Source organism: Eurypyga helias, unplaced genomic scaffold (genome assembly GCF_000690775.1).
Source record: "Eurypyga helias isolate BGI_N326 unplaced genomic scaffold, ASM69077v1 scaffold8301, whole genome shotgun sequence".
NCBI lineage: Eukaryota > Metazoa > Chordata > Aves > Eurypygiformes > Eurypygidae > Eurypyga > Eurypyga helias.
In genome coordinates, this window is record NW_010231501.1 from 36,613 (window position 1) to 58,403 (window position 21,791).

General features: G+C 35.8%; 1 protein-coding gene across 1 annotated transcript in view; it reads left to right on the top strand.

Annotated features, from left to right (window-relative positions):
- MRVI1 (murine retrovirus integration site 1 homolog) overlaps positions 1-19,294 on the top strand; it is a 35,141-nt gene extending 15,847 nt beyond the window's left edge. Inside the window, exons 10-20 of the mRNA XM_010161099.1 lie at positions 2,506-2,626; positions 5,228-5,258; positions 6,346-6,486; positions 9,340-9,471; positions 10,177-10,318; positions 10,944-10,993; positions 12,354-12,461; positions 13,593-13,660; positions 16,634-16,753; positions 17,660-17,791; positions 19,051-19,294. Of these exons, the coding sequence (XP_010159401.1) occupies positions 2,506-2,626; positions 5,228-5,258; positions 6,346-6,486; positions 9,340-9,471; positions 10,177-10,318; positions 10,944-10,993; positions 12,354-12,461; positions 13,593-13,660; positions 16,634-16,753; positions 17,660-17,791; positions 19,051-19,294 (1,289 nt within the window). The remainder of the gene's footprint in view (positions 1-2,505; positions 2,627-5,227; positions 5,259-6,345; positions 6,487-9,339; positions 9,472-10,176; positions 10,319-10,943; positions 10,994-12,353; positions 12,462-13,592; positions 13,661-16,633; positions 16,754-17,659; positions 17,792-19,050) is intronic.
- Positions 19,295-21,791: the final 2,497 nt, after the last annotated feature.

A 21,791-nucleotide genomic window follows, 5' to 3' on the forward strand; every position in this document is an offset into this window, starting at 1 on the left:
CAGTGACTTTCTGAAAAGAAATTTCAGCAGTGATGAATTGAATGAATGTGACCTCTGCCAGATATTGTGGCTATAAGGGTGAATTTGGTGCTTGAAAGTATAAATAAGGGATGGAAGGCTTTATTCCTGCTTTTTTATTTAAGTATACATGGCAGATATTGGAATGGCATGTTCACTTCTTGTCTACAGCTGTACATCAATGTGGATAAGTAAGAGTAAGGCCAGAGAAGAGACATGAATGTGATTGAAGGATTGGCAAAATATGCCTTACAGTAATGGGGGGTGTGTGGACGAGGGGGGCTTATGATTTTTTTAATGATTTTTAATAAGGAAAGGGCGTACAAGTCTGCATAAATGAGGAAACAGAAATCTGGCACCAGATGTTTTTTCCAATCTAACACAAGCAAATGAGATTTGATGCCTCTAGGCTGCTTCTAACAAGATTCAGATTAGAAATAAAGAGCAAATATACAAGCCTGAGGACAATTCAACAACTGGAATAGCAGGAGTGCTGAGTGATCAATTGAAAATAGTTAAACCAAAACTGTATATTTGTTTGGAAGTAGTTAAGTCAGAACTTGTTCAGAATGTTTTTAAGGCCACATTGGTTGAAATAGGGCTCGTTAATAGGAAAGGAGCTGAAACTTGTTGTGCAAGACTTGATCCAAAGACAGTTTCCATTTTTCCCAATACTGTTCATTTTGCTAATTCATAGATTTGCTTTGGGACTGTTTCATAACGCTTTAAAGTTTCTGTTACACAGGGAGATGGCTGAGATATTACATTGCATGTTATCTCTGGAAACAGACTCATCTTCAGTCGGAATGAAACAAGATTAAAAGAGACTTCTTGTCCTCTTTCTGTATTTAGTGATTTTATCTTTGGATTCATAGATACGGTAATATTATTCCTGTCACTCTGCTAATATATCATTTCCCAGAAATTATTTAGCAGGCTCTGTTTGAAAGTGTAAAATAGATGCCATTTTACCAGCCTGTTACAAAATCTTGGCAGATTTGAAACTTTTGAGGAAAACATTATGAGAAACTAAGCATTATTTTAACCAGCTTTTCAGCCAAGATCTCATGAGGCTTGTGAGCTTTTTATAGTCTACTAACTTATCTAAATGATAGCCAGAACATTAAGGGTCAACTCCTTGTCCTCAGTGGGGAAAACAAGTGAGGGGTCAAATCCTTAGTTAATTTGTTAGGGAGATTTACTTCCTTACATTGTCATAAAAGCCACCTTGTGCTTTTTAACTGGAGTAGTAGTTTTGCTTAAACAATAAGCAATAGCCAGATACTTCATTATTACTGTTATGAATCAAATATACTGGCTCCATCATGTTTTGCTTTCAATGCCAAGTTATTGTGATCATCTTAGTAAACACAACTTTGCATATACAGAACTTCAGATAAGTGGGATATATTAGGTCTGGAGACAGTGTGGTGTCCGGCTGGCTTTTAATGGGGACACACATGACTGCTCTTAAGTAAGTACTAGAATTTTTAAATATAAAGGAAATGCACAGAACTCAAATGTAGCTAGAAAGAATCTCCCATTCTCTTCTGTCTTTCTTATTCATGCTCTCCACGTCTACAAAATGAGCTTTTACACACTATTTGTTTTGTAAGTCTTTCTGTTACGCCAAAACAGGAGAGCTGTACAGAGATATATCCCCAAGTCTGAGATTCAGTTTGGGGAACCTGACTTTATTATAGGAGAGTCCTTCATTAAAATCTGGCAAGGTAGAAGGAGATTGGGGAATTATTGTATATGAAATGAAAAACAAATGAAAATTAAAATGTTAAGTAACATGAATTTAAAAAAGAAAAGTTTAAGCCATATCTTGGTCCTTACAAAAGTGGCAGAAGTAGAGAACGCAATTATAACCTTTATGTCCTGTTTCAAAGAACATGCAATGCAAACTAGTACATGTTGTTGATGCATCACCATAAATGGTGCACAAAGTCTTTACTACAGTATGTTATACTTCACTTCATTTTGGCAGGTGGCATTTAAAGCCTTAGAAAATAACGGTACTCTATTAAAAAAATCGAAGCTAAACTATTCCAGAAATTATGTAACTGTACTCATAAAGCACAAATGCAAAATGCTGTTAGATGTTCTCATAATGAATTTGGGTTCAGTTTGAACTCTAGGAAAAATACTAATACGATAATTATTTTTCAGTGCATTAGAGACTGTCAGAGTGCATATTACTTCAGTCTTTCTGCATAAAGGATGACAATTGTACCAATTGCTTTTGTTTCCACTGCTCGAAAGGAAGACATAGGATCATTACTTCAGCAGTAAAGGGGAGCTGAGTGATGTTTCACCGTATGCAGTAAAGGAAGTAACAGTCTGCAAGAAGGGATGGACCTTTTCTTGTTCCCTTTTGTTTACATGGTTAGGCTAAAAGGTCCTATTTGGCTCTGAGATGCTGACTATTAGTGCATGACTTTTCAAATAACATAGAAGTTTTCTATCTGAAAATGTCTTTAGGACCTTCACCTCTCCCTTCCCCCACTGAAGAGGAAGAGACAAAGAATAGCTCTGATGTCATGCCCAGCATTCCTGATGTATTGCTGCGAAAACTACGAGTGCACAAATCGCTTCCAGGAAGGTAAAGGCTCATTAAAAGTAGAAAGACATCATCCGGGGGAAAGCACACCAGTGGTTCCCAGTGAACTCCCTTATATGAGATCCCTTCATAGGGGATCAAATTGCTATGTCTTAAAATGTGCAACACAGATTTTCTGAAAAATTTTGGGCAGTGCACCAACTTCCAGTAACTGGCCAACTTTTAAAATTAGTTTATAAGTTCTCCATAAAAAGTCTGGCCCCTAAATTGCATGCTACAAGTACATTTTTATACGGATCTTTCCACCAGTCTGTCCACTCCTGGTTTTCAGGATTGCAGCTGCACATACCTATAAATTCATGTTGAAAATGCTAGTATTACTTTCCCCAGAAAAATAATCAGGCCAGGTACTGCTTTCCAATGGTAAAACTTGGGCATGTAAGAATTCTGCAGTTTCTCTGCAGATGACAGTTTTTCAGGGAAATGAAGTTTATTTTGCAAACGTATTTGAAGGACATGCTCATGAATTCCCTGACCTTGTTCTGTGCAAGTAGGTGCTTATCAGCAGATTGCTTAACATTGCCCAGGTGTTTCTCCTTCCCTCTCATGCAGTCAGAAACAGCATGTTTGCATGTTACAGATGTGTAGGGTAGCACCCTACAAAAGCTAGAGCTACTGTTGCACAGTGCAATGTAACTATAGCAAGGGAATCCTCTGATTTTTCCTCTGAATTTTCTTTGATTTAAGTCATATTTTCCTTTTGTGGGGACGTGGTTTAAGTTTAAAATGATACAAAAGTCTGTAACTTCGGAAAATATTTTGCTCTGGCCCGAAAATATAGGTAAGAAAGCTCAAATGAAGCATTATCACTACAAGCCTTGCATACCTTGCACCACTGGTAACTTTGGGAATGAGCATATTTTATTTTGTATTGCATTAAAATATATCTAAGCTTCTTCCATATTTCTGCATAAGCCTTTTCTTTGAAAGAAATAAAACCGTAACAAAAAAATGCTTATTAGACATTAAAAAAATTGCACACATATTTGGCCAAAATTATTCCTAAATTCACCCATTGTTTTTATACTATAAATACCAGAAGCCTTCAGTCATTTGAAGCAGTCAGTGAGTGTTCTCTGAGCAGATGAAATAAACAATTAACCTTTGTTGTGAAGGGACTGTTGCATAGAACATTCTACATAAATGAATGCCTGAGGTGAAGAATTTCTAAGAGAACATTGCTTCACTGTAATCAAACGCTGAAAAGAAAAGTAATTTCACAAGTAAGTACAACATAGGTGAATGCTCAACTGGCTTTGAGAATCAGAAAATATACAGATCTTCTGTTTTTCAGGTAATATTCTTTAATCAGTTGGCTTAATCTACTAAATAAATACACACATGACTTTTCATTCTTACTATAAATTTCTCAGAATGTTCCCTGCAAAGGAAAGACATGAATTTTATTGTTCTGTGCTGTGTTACAGAACACATACAGATGCTTGAATTCCTTCTGGAAGGACTACTCCTTCTAGTAGGTTTCCTCCTAGAACAGCAATAAGTAATATGAATACTAATACTTTAGGCACAAAATGGTTTTCCAACAGGGAGGACATACTGGCCTCCCTTCTTCTGGTCACTACTCTAAGTATCAATATTATTTTATCCACCAAGAAAAATCTGCTGCTCATTGATGCCAGACACATTCATTTCTATATTTCGGATTAATGGTGCAACGAATATTCCAATAATATTTGAATTTTCTGAAAGTATCATGTCTGCAGAGTGCACGATACTTGTGTCAACCACAACTATCACTGGCATCCACTAGAATTTGTATATACAGCTCCTGTCATATCTTTCAGATGTTTCTTGTCTCTAATCACTTGCATAGAACTGAGTAGCTCTCTGATGTTTTGGAACAATTACCGGGAATAAGAACCTGTAAATTCAAACACATGGGATGACTGCCTTTAAGTGAGATCTTGCAATATAATGTTGTCCATCTCGTTTCTTTTATAGTATTCTACGAAACTGCATTTTTATAAGTTTTTCTAGTTTTTGTATAGTCAGTAATAATTCTCGTGGTGAAAAATGCATAAAAACAAACGTATGTTTTGTCAGTGTCAGAATCACGGTCAGTCTCATTGTTAGCTAACTTCTAACAGAGATAGCAACCAAAAGAGGATGGTTCAGTATAGAGTGAGCTAGGATTTGAATTCTGCTTATTATCTGTGATCATCATCATCAGGTTTCAACTTTTAACAGAAGGAAAATGGCTAAAGATAATAAACCAAAGTACAGCATATTGTCACCCATGACTCCAAAAGGGTAACTTCTGTCTTGCTCTCGTAGTTGCAGTTTATCACAAGGTAGTGCAGGTAGCAGTATTTGCAGTTGCCAGAAACTTTGGTATGTTTTTGCCAATCATCAGGTGATACTGTTCCGTTGCTTTTAAAAAAACTCATGGGGTTTAGCCATAGCAAGTACAATTGAATTAATTAAATACTGGTTTCAGCAGAAGAAACCATAAAATATTTAAGGGGAGGATGTCTTTTGTTGTTGTTTTCAGTTAAATATTACAACAGCTTTGTTTTTAGAGGCAAAACTACTTAAGATGTGAACTTTTTCATTTATTTCTAGCTCCCCTCCACTTACTGAAAAAGAAGTTGAGGTAAGTATGTTCTTAAACTTGTTATTTTAGACACATGCCTCGATTTTGAGTGGTTACTCTAAGTCTAAAGGTGGCTATTAGAACCAGAGAATGGGTTTATTTTTTCCAAAAAATATTTCTCAGAGAAAAAAAACATATTGAACTCAATCAAAATAACAATTTTATGAAAGATGGGTAATTGTTCTAGGCAATAGAGACTGTAAAAAGATTTAGAGTAGGAATAAGCAAAGCATTTGTTTGTGCATTCTTCGTAATAAAATAAGCATTAATTTTGGAAATAATTATAATATACTTAAGGTAGTAAAAAAATAGAGCTTAAATGAGACCAGAAACTAAATGAGTTAAACTGCCTTTTTGTATTGGCCTATAGGAGCTTTGGGGCAGTTTTTAATGATATCTTGCAGTTAGTTTATTTAATTTATTTATTTTTCAGTTCAAGCCAGTAATTTTTTTTTTTTTTATAGGTAGCTCTTTGGCTTGCTGTCTTGCTTTCATCTTTTTTTCACATACCAGTCAAGAAAAAGATCTTTAGCTCCAATCTAATGGAACTGCTAGTGCCTTGTGCTTTGCAAAGTATTAATCCTAATGATGCATCTGGTAAAAAAGGAACAATCTTTAAAAGCAGGGTGCAGGAGAATAAAAATGTTAGCACTTAATCTTTCGCTGGCTTCAGTAGTAGGTGTTTATCCCTTAGATAAAACAATGCTAATGGTGAGCTCATCCCTGGACTTCCTCTGCACAGACTATCTGTTTAAAAACCTTGGGGACCCTTGGAGGAAGTCCAACTAGAAAACAGACCCGTTGTGATTCTGTTGCTTCTGGTAGACTACTTCCTTCACTGTGTCTCTGCTCTACTGATCTCTCAGAAAAGCTTTCAGGAAAAGAGGCAGCAACATATTTATTCATATTTTAGAGGAAGTAAAGAGAAGTGATTTTTGAAACAATCTAATTTTTAAAGTATTTTTGATTTTCTGTTTCAATACTTATTTAAACACCAAAGTTTATTAAACATACCTTATTTATAAGTTTTACTAGAAATTACATTAATGTGACACTTACTTAAAAATGCCTTTTTTAATCCAAACAGAATGTGTTTGTACAACTTTCCTTGGCCTTTAGAAATGATAGTTATACCTTGGAATCTAGAATTAACCAAGCAGAGAGAGAGAGAAATCTTACTGAAGAGAATGCTGAGAAGGAACTGGAAAACTTTAAAGCAGCCATTACGGTAAGAAACAACAACATTCTTTTTCTGAACTATAGTGTCCATGAAGGCGCACACACGTTTCAGATATGTGTGGCTATACTTGCTTATAGCCTTCTTAAATTTAACCCTAAAACATCATTTTCTGTTGCACAAGCTCCTTCCTCTAAGCTGCCTACCAGTCTACATGAGAGAGAGCATTTTCTGCCACAGTGCACCACCATTGCTGGAAATGCATGGAAGATGCTGCCCCAGTAACAGATTTCAGGAATAAATACTATGAACTTGCTGTTCAGTTCTTGGAATAAGCCTGTGACGAGCTTTGTCACCGTGCTAGAAACATTCAGAACTGCAATTTGAGCACTGATCCATGCAGTTGTGGGCAAGAGCTTCTTTAGCAGTAAATTTGAGGTGTCCAGTTAGGTGAGATACTGAAATGATCTGAATCCTAAGATTTGTGGCTTGAAGGACCTTTTAACTGCATATAGTGAAGGCGGTATAAGAAAGGAAACAGCAAGGATTACTTAAAAAATTCTTGCAGTCCCAGGATCAGGTAATGGGCCTGAATACATTTTCATTCCAGCTGTGCCAGATATTCTTCTGTCAGCAGTAGTTTTCAATCCTTCTTGCCAGCTTTCTCTGGATTTTCTAACTGAAATGACAAATATATCTTTGTGTCAATTTATGTGCTGCGCGTATTTTGTGCAAAAAAGGAAGGAATCCTTAGATACTGTGCTGCTAAATGAAATACCCATAGACCGAATTTGAATGTTACAAGGAGATGCTGCCATAGGTTGGAGAAATAGGAGAACATACGATTCTCCCATTTACTTTATTAAGAACATCATCAGGTAACAAAGGATACAATTTAAAAAAGATTTTGGTATTTGCATCTTTTCATCTAGAATTTCAAATCTGCTTTTCCGGGTTAATTGTTGCTGGGGGGAAAAAGACGTTTTGAATGTTTTGCTGCTCTTGCCCTCTGTTCTTTGTTTAAAGAGCAATCAGAAACAACCTATTAAATCTCTGGGGTTTATTTATGATAATATTTTGTATACATACACATTTTTACAACTAGTGTGTAAGGGCTCTTAAAACTGCAAACAATTAGTCTGTTATATTTCTCATGTATTTCTGTTAAGAATCCTAATGAGGCACCAAGGACCATGTTGCCAGCATGGGATGGACGTGGTTATCTTTTTCCTCCTTTGTGCACTTCACACGCTACAGTCTGGATTTTACAAGCTTTTTTTACAAAAGTAATTTACAACAAAGTGGAAATTGCCATTTTCATTCAAAAGCTTTTGTTCCATACAGTGGAATAAACTAGCAAGTAATTAAATGAAATGACAGCTCCTGTGTAAACTGTATCACATTAGACCTAGACTTGTTCCAGTCTCAGTGGGAGGTTATCTTCATTTCTGTAGGACAGGCATGTTATATGGCTCAGTGACAGTTTTACCAGTCTTTATGATTTTTTATCAATCTTGTGATAATTGATGTTCTATTCAAAAACCCAACTTCAAGGGGATGCTGATTTACATGAACTTCAGGTTTGTTTGAGAAAATAAGGAAGTTACAGTTGCCAAGAAAAACTTGAAAAGCTGAAACTTTGTGCATGTGTTTCTGAAACAGATTCCTTTATGGCTTCTTGGGTCTTGCAGTAAAATTTTGGTGGCAATTTCTTATCACATTAGCTTCAGTGATAAATAAGTTTAAGAATTTTTTGTTGCTGGCATTGTTGTCATTGTGCCCAATTTACCAGTATCTTGGCTGTTTCTACACCAAAGGTTTGCATTACAAATGCAATTTTTCAAATGACTCTACCCAAAAAGTTACTGTACATCACTCCCTTCTTTTGAAGAGGAGAAGAAGGAGAGGAAGAGGAGAGAGAGGTTATTCTTTTCACACAGATCATTTCAATGTGTTGACTGCCTCTTGCAGTAATACAGGTGAGGGGTTGCAGAGAACTAGGACATAGCGCAACTGGTCAGAGGGAGAATTGTGTGAACAGCAACACAGTGATTAATTACTGAAGACAACCTTGGTGCCAAAACTGGTGCATCCTGAAAATGCATTTTAAGAATATAGGAATCATCCAGCATCACACAGTCTGCCTCTAAGTCTGGACAAAATTGTATGGGCCTTTCTCGTATCAAACTTCTCTGTGAACAGAAAACACATTCAGAGAAGGGGTGTTCACTAAGGCTTTGCCTAATAAAACATCTAAATTCACTCTTGCTTTTGGTAACTAATCCCAAGGAATTTATATGCCTCAGTGCTTTTCAGTATTAATCTGAGCTAAGTGACAATCCAGTGCATAAATGTGTGTATTAGTTGACAAAAAATGGTTAAGAAATTGCAGTTGCCATTTGATTTACAGGCGATATTGCTTTTGATTACTTTTTTACAATTGGAATTCTCAAGACTATAATGTCTCATTTTTCAAATAACTAAAGTACCACAGAATTGAAAGAACATAAGCAGCCTTGTGAACACTTTGTGCCCAGTGAATTAAAATGTTCTTTGTGTTTTGGCAATCATTTGTAAGTACTAAAAAAATCTTGGCATTTTTAAGTTCATAGGTAGCTAGGCATGATTCATCTTTATTTCAAAAGGAAAAGTATTGCAAATATGCTTAGCCCTTTTTAGCTCCTCGAAAGGTGTGCCTGCAATACGCAGTGAAGCAGCATTTTGAAACAGAACAGCAGCCCTTGCTCAGTTATCTCTGATGGCAGTGATGGCACTCCTCTGGGGCTAACTTGTCCATGTGTAGATCTGCCTGGACACATCTGCTCCACTTCTGTGGCTCAGGGTACTTCATCTGAATTAAAAGTGGCAAGACATGACAGTGAAGCTTATGTATTTTCACTTCAGTCGTCGGCTCACTTATGGCATCACTATGAACACAGAGAAGCTTACCAGAAGCTGTTGGAGGATATTGCTGTTCTGCGGCGCTTAGCTGCTAGACTGTCAAGTCGTGCTGAGATGGTTGGAGCCATTCGGCAGGTAAGAACATCCTGGTGTCTAACACGTGTCCTGGGTGCACATGGTCACTCTTTCTCTTTTTCAGCCATAGCTGGAGGTTATGAGCCCTTTGAATTTTATTTGCCATTTTGACATATTAAAGACGTTTATTGTAGTGTCAGTTAAGACACTATTTTGGTCTGGAAATAGAATTCAAACAGAAGATTACCCATGAAGCTATTCAAGATCTGTATGATACGAGCATATACATTTTTCAGAACTATAGCTGCATCACAAGAAATGTATTTAAAATCAGTGCAGCATGAATAAAGAAGCTTTTCTGGGTCAAAAAGCTCATCTACTTCACTAACCTGCCTTTTGGAATAGTTGAGGTAGACAACTATAAGGAGTGTAAGAACAGAGCCAGTATCAATGAGAACACACCGTTACCCTCTCAGATTCAACACTGTTGCCTCTGCCCATTCCGAGGGTTTGAAAACAAATGTACATATACCACGTAACTAATAACATAGGCACACAGGCAGACTGTATAAATATATGACAAAATAAATTATAATATTCTGTGGATATATGCATTTGTGTTCCAATTAGCTTCAAAATTTTCAGTCATGAAGGTACTAATATTTCTGTAACAACAACTATTACCAATTTAGCCCTGACAGGCAGCATGTAATTTGTTTGTGAAGCATAAAGGTTACTTGAGTATTCTTCTCTTTTCTTCCTTAGGAGAAGCGTATGTCAAAGGCAACAGAAGTAATGATGCAGTATGTGGAAAATCTGAAAAGAACATATGAAAAGGATCATGCTGAACTAATGGAGTTCAAGAAACTTGCCAATCAGAACTCTAGCAGAAGCTACGGTGCATCAGGTAAAATAAAAAAGAAATTAAGGATTTGTCTTGCCTCTCTATGCAGGGAGGTGCCAGGTGCTATCAGTGATAAAAAGTGACGTATTGAGAAACCTGTTCAGGAAGGGCTGATCTACAGGAGTAGATTTCAAAAAGTTGTAGATGTAGCAGCTAAAACACCTCAGGTAAGCCATACCTAGTGCTATAGTACTGTAATGCAAAATCACTATCACTTCCCAGATCTGATGAGGTCCAATGGTATTTTCATTGGCCTCTTGCACATATGCATAGCTTGCACAGTTTTAATGCAACTACCTCTTAGATGACAGATAATGGCAAAATTTCAGTATTAAAAAATGGAGGTTTTTTTTTTCTTTTTTCCAACCTTTTCTTTCCTAGTTTGCTTGTAACTTTTGTATGGAGGCAAATAATGGGCTTTTCCTCATCTCAATTTTTGCAATTATTTCAAATTTCTTCTGCAGATGTAATTGAAACCAGAACTATATGACAGATAAATATGCAGTCACTACAGACCTCATATAAATATACTATATCTGAGTTTGAAATACAAGCAATGGCTCTATTATTATTATTTATAGATACCCATATAGTCTAAGACTGTTCTTTATCTCCTGTTTTTACGCAGAAGATGGAGTACCTCGCTCATCTAGATCCATGTCTCTTACTGTTGGAAAGGTATTTCTACAATACAAAGAAAATGAAGTGAACATTTTATGTAGTGAAATTTCTTTGTCTACATACATTCAGTTTTATAAGCTGTGTTCAAAACATAGTGCTGGTAAATTCTCAGTGTTGTTCATGTAATTTAGTGCAAATGCTTTGTAATTTTGGATACATGATTAAGAATGCCTCTCTGCAATAATGATAATGCTTTCCATGAAGCTATAAAGTTTAAAAAGGGACCTTTTTATTTAAGAATAGTTGTATTCCAGGCTGCATACTTGTGCTTCAGAGCACAAGTGCTTATGTTCTGGGCTTCATTCTAGTTCCTCAGTGAGGAAGCTGAACATCAGATCAAAGCTTACTATATGATTAGGGATTCAGTGATCATATCATATTACATATCATGTTCAGAGTACCTTAAATGTAAACTGTAATTTTTAAATGGGCTTATTTTTCAATTAGCACCAAAATAGCCTGTTTGGTTTGACGGAGCATTCAGAGTGAGACATTATCTCACATTGCTTTGGCTTGACCAATTAATAACTTTAACATGGCCATTTCTGCAAAATTCCCAACTGTTGGAAATAAAGTTTTGTAATAAACTTCCTAAAACAACAAGTGATTTGAGGGAGCCAAGTCCCAGTGTGACCATTATGAAAATTGGTGGTCAGAGGCATTGTATGGAATCTACTTTTTTCTTTTTCTTTTTTTACTTGAGCTAGAATATATTGTGTACAGCTAGCATGTGTTTATCATATAAAGAATTTCCATGGTCTTTGGGAAATGTGAGCAATGTCACACGATGCTAGACAGATATCTAACACCTCAAGGGTGGGGGAGAAGGCTCTGTTCTTTTGTGGAGGAAACAGATGTTACTGTTTCTGTAAATTATAAATTTTAGGTTTAGAAATTACTAATGTATCATAGTGGGTACTGTGTATTATAATGGGTACATAGCAAGAGAAGAGTTTCATGTGTAACTGCATTATTTTCCATTCAATTGTGACACTGGCACTTTTCCCAGTATCATACATCTGTTATAACCAAAGATAATAGCCTCTAATAAGAACTGAAAATAACAGCTCAGAACAACTGTTGTGCAATTTACCCTATTGGGTTTTCATTGTGGAGGGAAAAGAGTAGCATCCCTGTACAACACCTCATTTCACACTGAACACTTGCCATACCAGACAGTTCTAGAGGAAGTTCTGGGGAAAACCAGAGCCCTAACAGCCATTTATCTTAATTTTGCTCCCAACTCTCCTTTCTTCCAAGGGACGTTAACCTACATTTTTGCCACACCTATTAACTTGTAGAATTATTCTTCAGCCTATCTTGTTGTATGATAGAAAAAAATATTTGTTTGTCACAGAATATGCCTCGAAGGAGAGTCAGTGTTGCAGTTGTTCCTAAATTTAACTCCTTAAACATTCCTGGTCAGTCACCAGCTGCTTCACCTACACCTTCAATGCCATCCCTGGTAAGTAAAACTCACAGTTAAGACACTCATTTTTGTTTAAACCACTCTTGCATAGGGTCAAGCCATAGTTATTAAAAAATGTAAGCCCTCTCATTGGTTTAATTTGTTTTGACTCCATGCTAGTGAAGAGGGTCGCCAAAGGGTCGCCTGTTGTGAAGGGACATGTGCCTTCAGAACCTTCCTCCATAAATGATCGCTTTGGACACACAGCTGAACAGGGCTAGCTGGTGATTCAGAGGCATTAGACATTAGTTGAGGCAACTGGCCTTTTAATCTACAGTAACATACTGGAAAGAGGTAGTCAAAATAATTGTCTACTGTGGGAAAGAAGTTTTAACTAGCATCCACAGAAGATGGCTGGACTGCTTATCTTCTTTGCCAGAAGTCCACTAAATAGAAAAGTGTGTAATCAATGTACAGAAATGTGTGGGGTACAAATTTAGAAGTTCTGTGATGATATGGGATTAGGGGAGCCTTTGCCTTGACTTTTTGTTTATAAAATCTTAATAAATTAAATGAGAACCTACTTTGAACCTAGTAAATCTATGTAAATGCTTTGGAGGAAAACTGCAAGGCATACCAGCTGTTCAGAGATAAGGTAAGGTGGCACGTAACCTGAAAACTATGCCGTTTTCTGTTAAAAATGTAGGGCTGTGCAACTGAGTTGCTGAGAAGCTAAATCCATTTTAGTTTTAAGAAAACAATCTGTTCGTGCAATTTAGTTATTATGTACTCTGAGTCAATTGTTTCAGGAACAACGTGTGTTTGTTTACCATGATTTATTATGGTTTATTTTAGTTAAAATTTTCCATCGAAAACTTAGTTAACAAATTAATCTTCCTAGGCCAATACAGAGAGAAACAGTGGAGTAATTTTGCTGTTCAGTGATCAACATATGAAGAAGAAAGGCTTTTCTTGAAAAACATGAGCAGGGTAGAAGGGAATGTCACAGAAAATTCTTCTTAGCATGGAGGTCTATTGTTTACTGTGGTTAGAGGGACTAATTTGGAAGTTCCATATTAAAGATACCATGCTCATGGGTGTGGGAAGACACTGACTTTGTCATTTTACTGAAGACTCATTTGAAATTAATACACGGATGTAACATTTATTGCTGTTTTTTGCTTACAGTCTGAATCACCAAGCAATGGAAGGAACAATCTAACATCTACTCCAGTTCTGCCAGCACTTTTAGAAAAGTGAGTTTTCTCTGGGTCATTTCATTACCTAATAAATCTCAGTATGAAATGAAAATTCTATAATTTCTATCTTTCCTATCAGAATTTTTACGCCAAGGCTTACGTCTTGAAATCAGTGGCACAATATTGGTTTAGGTTGAGTCTCAATCCCTTAACTGTATTTTTGTATGTCACCATCATATTGTTCTTTTCACATTCAAGGAGTTTATAAGCAGTGTCTCAGAACTAAAGCTTGCCTGCTAGGATCATTTGAACTCATCAAGTAGGACTGCAGCAGAAGATTATACATTTACACATTTGAGTAGGCCTGCCTTCAGAACTTAACGAAATGAAGAGTATTACATACAATGCCCATGGCTTTTTTTAAAATATATATCCTGGAACAAATTAATTCTGTATCTAAAGTTGGCCATGAGCAACCCTGAGTATGGATATTCCTTGACTGTACCAGTACAAGAAGTTTGTGTTCTGCCCTTGGCTATTCAACATATGGCCATCTGCTAAGAATTTTATTTTGAAATACTATGATATACAACATCATGTAGGTTTCTAAATTTAAACATAAACATAAGTTTATTTAAACATAAACATAAACATGAAGTTTATAAACATAAGTATATAAACTTCCTAAGTATCATTTAACTTAATAGTAGGTCATCAAAAATTTACGGAAGTCAAAACAATGATTAAATTGAGTAGTAACTCTTCTTTTGGTATAAATGAACTGTACATTCAGGTAAATTAAAGCATTAGGTTTGAAATTTTAGTTTTAAAAACTTGAGATTTTACTTATAACAGCCAGACAAATTTGCATTGTAAAATTAAAACAATAGACATACAAAAGATTTTTTTTTATATTTTTTCAGCCTAGTAACAAGCAAATGCCTCAATATCTGTGGTTTTTTAGTGCCTATAAATTGCAAAAATATTTTTCATTAAACATTTGCCCTTTGGACTCTGTATTACTTACCACTAGTGTAGAGGTCATGACATTTTTCCATAACAGTTCCATGAGTCATTCCATGGGTTTAATTAGTACTCCTTTTGGAACAAAATAATAGTTACATGGACAAGGAAAGCAAAGAATTGCTCTGCTGGAAAGCATGTGCATCTACACAGTTCTGGAAAGAACTTTGAAGTTCTTCCAGTTGAAATTCATGTAGACACGTAATTTAGTTTTATACAAGTTCTTGAAATGTAAACTCATGCAGTAATAGAGTACAAAGATGGGCAAAATGAAAACATGTGAGGCTGGGTTGAGAACAGAAGGCATATTCAAGCTGCTCTACAAGGTCTTTGTAAACAGTACCATTATGGATACAGGTACTGTTGCATTTGCAAACCCATGTATATATATTTTATTCATATGTATAATCAGTCTAGAAAGCCAGGCACCTTCCAAATACTTATCTCTTTCAGGAAATGTTGCATATTACAAGGAAGTTGCTTGCTGATGTTTCAGAAGTAAAACATAATAAAACATCACATGGATTTTTGTTGGTTTTGTTACTACTACTACTATGTTGGTCACTTAGACTATTAATGTTTAGACATTAATAAAATATCTGTAATACTAATTTAAATTAAAGTTTGTTAGGATGCTTTAAACATGCAAATTAAAAGCTTTAAAATACATAGCTCTCACATCAATACACAATATTGATTTCACATACTTTATATTAGTGCCAAGGCAGGAATAAATTTATCTTTTGTCTTTGTTTTATCTCTGTACTTTACCAAGAATGAAAATATGCAATAATTGGGAAAAAAACCCAAAGAGTGAACTATGGCAGTAGTTGTTACAACTCAAGAAAACTCTGCAAAATTCAGACCATCTTTTGAAACTGTACAAACGTTCTGAAAAAGAGAATTAATTTAATTTTTAATTTTTTTCTTACATAATTGTTTTCCAATTTAATTTCTAATAATTAAAAAACCTACCCTTATCAATATAAGAGTACAAATCATGTTATCAAATAACAGAAGTAGAACTTGAAATTCAAGTTTGAATGTAAATATGTATGCATGGGACAGGTGCTATATTAGTGTAAAATTACACAGTTCAGCAGAGTTTTGTATATTTCAGCACTTCAAGTTAATATGAATATTATTATTAAGATGCCTTTAAAGTCCAAGTGAAAATAATGTCAATATGACTTCTTGAGAGAAAATCCATTGCCCACAGATTATGTCAATCAGGACGAATTATTCTGCCAGAAAAATAAGGCCTACAAAAGGGTTAAATTCTAGAAGCCAAAATGGGAGCCGCTGGTGAACTTAGTAAACCTTGACTTTGATAAATTTGCGAAGTCATGTCTGAATCACTTAAATTCTTTGTCCCAGAGTTAAATAAATAAGGACAGGGGAGCACTGCAGAAAGAGAGTAACATACAATGGCTTATATTTAGGCTAAATGCCCAAAGCTTTTACTTAAGAACAGTTTTAGGGACAAAAGCTATGCCTGTGTTTGTATGTTATTAGCTTGTGCATAAGTTCAGCATATAAACTCACCAGAGAGGAGTACCTAAAAGGCAGACAAGAAAAATGTTTTGTTAAATTAAAATTTGGTATTACTTTTGCTTTTTTTCTCTGACATAGCAGGCTACAATATCTAAGATGATTTTAAAAAATTTGAGGGAAATATTTTAAAGAATAGCAAATAAATGCCATGGATAGGCCAGGAAACAAATGCTCTTGGCTTTTCTTTTTTAAAGAAGAAACAAAATGCAAGTTTTAATACCTTAGGAACATATTAATTACTGTTCTTCAATTAGAACATTTTGAAACTAAAATTTTACTTAGTGTTTAACATTTTTTCTTTTGAAAGTAATTTTAGTTCTCCAGTGTACATTCAAGAAGAAAAATTAGGAGCTACAAAATTGCATGTGATTGTTCTTGTACAGTAGTATACTGCAAAACCAATCCATTTCAGTGGTGCCATTTTCTATTTGTCTGATTCTTTTGTCTTAGCAGTGGTAAGACTAATGGGGAGCCTGACTGTGAAACCTCTACTTCTGTGCTGACACAGAGTGGGATGGAAGAAATCAATCCGGAAACTAAAGCCAAGATAGAAGAGGAAGCATACAACAAAGGGTGGGAATATTTTATGTGAACTAAATCTGTAAATATGTGCTACCAGATGAGGACATATGATTTTGTAATGTAATTTTTAATGCAAAATCAGTGACATAATCGATATGAGTTCCTAGAAGATGGTCACTGAAGCAGTGTGGGAAACAATGCGAGTGTGCTTCACTCACTGTGATTGCATTGCAGCTGTTCACTTTCATCCTTTAGTAATGTTAGCCAAGCTGTGGGAGAGCAGTTATATCGGAGTTTCTGACTTGAATGGGTGTTCTTATGTCAACAGTGTTCAGCTTCACGATAGGATAATCCAACCCAACTTTCTAAAATGTTTATTCTGAAAAGTATACGTGGAAACGAGTAGAGTAGGTATCAACATTTGCAGTAAACTCATAGTGTTTGTGTCACAAAGTGCTTTACACAGTATGTTTTGGGGCAGTTAACAGCTTCAGGACCTGTTTCTGAATGTCAAGCAAAGAACTTTCTGCTAAGTGTGCGACAGAAATTTTGATCCTCTCCTGCAAAATCCCACAAGGCATCTACCTTTAGCATTGATTTGCACTTATTCTCTAGGGAAATGAAGAATCTAGAGGGTGTTTGGAATGATTGAAAAATATAGAGAAATATTTACCAACTCCTTTGCAATAGAGAGAAGCTGTGCTTTGCTGAGGACTATAGTCTCTTTTTCAAAATGATAGATTTGGTAGCAGAGCTAATAAAATGCTCTGTTATGGGAGGGTGGCTGTCTGTGTGCCATACTCATGGTCTTTGGCTAATTTTGACTCTTGTCTGAGTGCTGCAACACTGCTACTTGTGTTTTATTGCATGTAACAAAACATAAAGCTACTTCTGCATTGCATAGGAACAGGCTTATACAGTGTGCTAGACTAAGAAAAATGTTTTGTTATGTTAAAGCTATCAGGAAGGCTTGAAGAAAACCAAAGAACTTCAGGAACTAAAGGAAGAAGATGAAGAGACACCAAAAGAAAGTCATGATGAACACGAAGAAAGTGAAAATGAAGATGAGATAAAAACCCTGAAAAGCAGGTGAGACAGGGGCGTAAGATGTCCACACAAGAGCAGCCACTTCTTTCTATTTGTGGTAGCCAACCAAGTGTTTTTTACTGTTATCTTGACGTGTTTTCTTCCAGTCTAGGGAAGCATATTTGAAATAACAGCATGTTCACAGAAAGGCATATTTCAAGATACCAAAACTTTTCAAGAGTTACTATTTCAAGATATGCAAAACTTTTTACTTCAGTGTTTCAACGAAAATTGTATGTTGACATCAAGATGCTTCATCCTAATGGGGTTTGGTTTTAATTTGAGGTAGAAAATATTCCACAGAAGTTCTTTAGATGCCAGAATGTGTCTCTCAGTAGGCATGCATTGTCTCATAACGTTGTAAATCAGGAATTTGATGCCTCTATTTGTGCCGTATGTCATTCCCAACGGTCTTCGCAGGTGAGTCTTTCAGTACCTCTGCAAGGTGAATGCAGATTAAGACAAGCTCCTCGGCTATGCTGGACTGCTACAGGCAGGCGCCTGCTCTCCCTAGGAGCTGTGTAGGTGCAGCAGAACAGCACTATGCTGAACTTCCTGCCTTTCAGCAGTGTGACATGTTTATTGTGTTTGTCTGTACCCAACGCTCTTCGTCTGTACTGGGGACTTATGAATCCTCTGCTTATTGTCTTACCTGAAGCATTTAGTGCCTAACTGGAAAACTTCTCTGAAATTTTCAACTTTTCTTAGTTAATTATTGAGTCTCCTGGGTGGTTCTACCACCCAATTCAATATACCTGCAATTTCCTGCATTTTAAAAGCAAAGAGACTTTTGCATTAGAGAGGAATTGAATGCTGGCCAAAACAAGTAATATGTCCCATTGCAAGCTAAGGTAGGATTCCTTACCTGATCCAGAAGAATTCATTTCCATTTCATAACCATCATGGTTATAAACCTCTCTGAAGTTGAGATTTCCGCCATGTGCAGAAGGGCAGCCATCTCGCTAGTCATGAAACTCTTAAGAAGAAGTGTTCTAATGTTTAGTTTAGTTGGGCACACTATGAAAAGAGCAGAATTTTACATCATATCAAGCCCTGAGATTTGCCAGATTTTCTTCTAAAAAGAACTTTTTCTTCTTTTTCTTCTAAAAAGAACTTAAGAGACTGATTCTTCTTTGACGAGGTGTTTGTATTTTTGAAGAAAGAGGGTGCACCATACATTTATGAAACTTCTCAAATTGAAAAGCTTAAGATAATACATTTGCATATGATTAATATATAACAGTTTTCTTTTGATTTTACAGCAGACTTGAAGTCATCATTAATTATTTACATATACTGTACCCCAAACTGTGTAAACACTGGAATGTGATATGGCTTGTAGTGGCTGCGATAATAATTTTTGCTGTGGTGCTGGGAATCTACCATTCATACAACTCCTGTGATGAAAAATCAGAGGGACCTGAAGGGAAGTCCAGCTGTTCTGCTCCCCATCAATATTCCTGGTGGAACTCAGGATTTCAACATGAGCAACGCACTGAACAATAAAGGAACAACCATGTCTTTATGGTACCTGAGCAAGTACACACAGTAGAACACAGTTGTTAAAGGTAGTGCTTAGTCATCCTTATGGTTGTTAAATGTGATCTGTTAGACGAGTTACCCGCCACCATCAGGTTTGGGGACACATTGTAAACATAACTTGCCCAAATGACAGTCTGATAAATGATCCTGTCTGTCCTCTTATTGTCAATGACTGGTACAAATAAAGTAACACTGAATCATGATCAGGTTGTGGCGGTAATCAGCAACCAGCAAGACATTTAAAAGAATGATTTGCACAGGATCTTGACATCTCTGCTGTGATTTTGAAGAAAATTCTAAAACCTGCATTTGCACTTAGTGCTTTACTTTGCATTTCCTGAATTTATTGGTGATTGTTGAAGTACTAATAGCATTTAAGTCCTTTGGGTTTTAAGAGTCTAACTAATTTCCTGAATCATGATTATTGGGTAGAAACCAAAGCTCTTCTGTAGAGGTTAGAATTATATTATCAGATCAAATGCCTTGCAGATAAAGTAATTTTGTAAGAGGAATTATCTGTATGATTATTTAAATGGAACATTTAAATAATAAGTACATGCATAAATGTGTTTTATGATAGACAGTAAGAATGGGACCACCACTGTTTTTTTAAAATGGGATACACAACAAAACCTAAAATTACGTCTAGGTGACACAGTTGATGTTAATAAATGTGGGAACTTCTGATATATCAAAAATGCTTTGAAACCAATTTGCATATGCCACTCAGAGTGGCACACAGCAGTTGGATGTGAGAAGCAATCTTCAATTCTTTATTTAAAAAAGAAAAATGAACAAAAGTGTCTTCAAACCTGTCCATACAGATGATCACACTAAGTGGACTGTGCCCTGCTGCTAATACTGGAAATAGTTATCCTTTGAGATCTGCAATAGGAACACAGTTCTGTGTACAGCCAAAACCCTACCAGTGCCTAGATGAATCAGGACATGAAAGCAGTGAGGACTTTGAAGAGGCCACTGCATGTTTTTAGTAGCTCATTTGCAGAATCTGATGCCAAGTATAGAACTGTTGATAGGCTTTCAGAGCTAAACTAGCGGGTTATAATAGATTAAATTTTTGCCCAGATTTTTTAACAGTTCTGCCTATTTAGGAATTGTGAGTTCTAACACAAGAATGTGAAAGGCTAAAATTTTTAGACAAGCAATTTCAAAATGGTGAAGCCATTATCTGTAAAAAACCACACAACATAGGGCTGAGACCAAAATGCATGTCTCTTAAGGTATAAAAAATGTGCATGCTGAACAGCACTTCTGATTGAAGATGAACTGTGTTTGTCTTTCCATAGGTATATGCTTGAACCTAGCCACAGTATCAAAATGAATGTGACACTTGATTGCACTCGTGTCTTGCATTCTTCTGGCATTTTCTGACTGATTAACAGGTCTGTTTACCAACTGAAGGACAAGTATGTTATGAAGTACTGTAATTTCAGTTCAGATGCAGTTAGTATTGTCTTGTTTTCTTTTGGTATGAACACTGAACCTCAAGCTAACTATCAAAGAAAACAGGTTTCTAACTCAAATTTACTTCACATATCTGGCACTAGTAACAAATATCCCACTGGTGCATTTTGTTTGTTACATCTTTAACCACATGTTTCTTAAGAGACATTTATATGGGAAAAGAAAATTGAAATTAAAATTTAAAAAAATAATTAAAAAGCACACCACTGCTACTTTTTTTTTTTTGCTGGTGTGGTCTATAAGCAGCTGGCAGGTTTGGTTTTTATTTTAAAGTATATACTGTTGAGGAATAGTGTAAGTTCAAAAGGGATAATGGGAAAGTGTCATTTGGTCTAAAATTGTAAGACTAAGACAGAAGAAGGTTTCTTGCACATTACTTGGTATCTGTTTGGTTCACTTAGAATATCTGACCATGAAGAACTACTGTTACATTTCACGTACTTTCAGTATTTGAAGAAACTCGTCAGTTGCTCTTTGAGTACTTATTTATTAAAATCAACTTCTTTAACTTAATTTTCTTTACAAATAGCGTTGACAACGTAATGAAGCAATAAAAATTGAAGATAAATAGTCCTGGAGATTCAGAATCCTCTGTGCCAAAAATTATGGCACTTACTTGATTAAGTGATTGTGGAAATGTTGGGCTGCACTGAGGAAAATAATTAACAAAGCCTATAATCAAATTAATTCGCTCTTATTTACATCTTCACTGATGTGGGTCTAACACCTTATTTTAAATACATGTAGAGAGTTATTGATATCAGTAAGACTCTTGAACTGCTTAAAGTTAAGCATGTGCTAAGTTTTTGTTGGTCAGTGGGTGAACAAGGTCTCCATCCTCTCTTGAAATTCAGCACTTGGCTTTTTGCGGACTTTATGCACAGGGAGAATTTCCCTAAGTAGTTGTAATGATTTGAAGTGAACTACTTGCATGTCTAAGGCAAGTATAATTTAGCCACAAAGTTATTAATTGTTG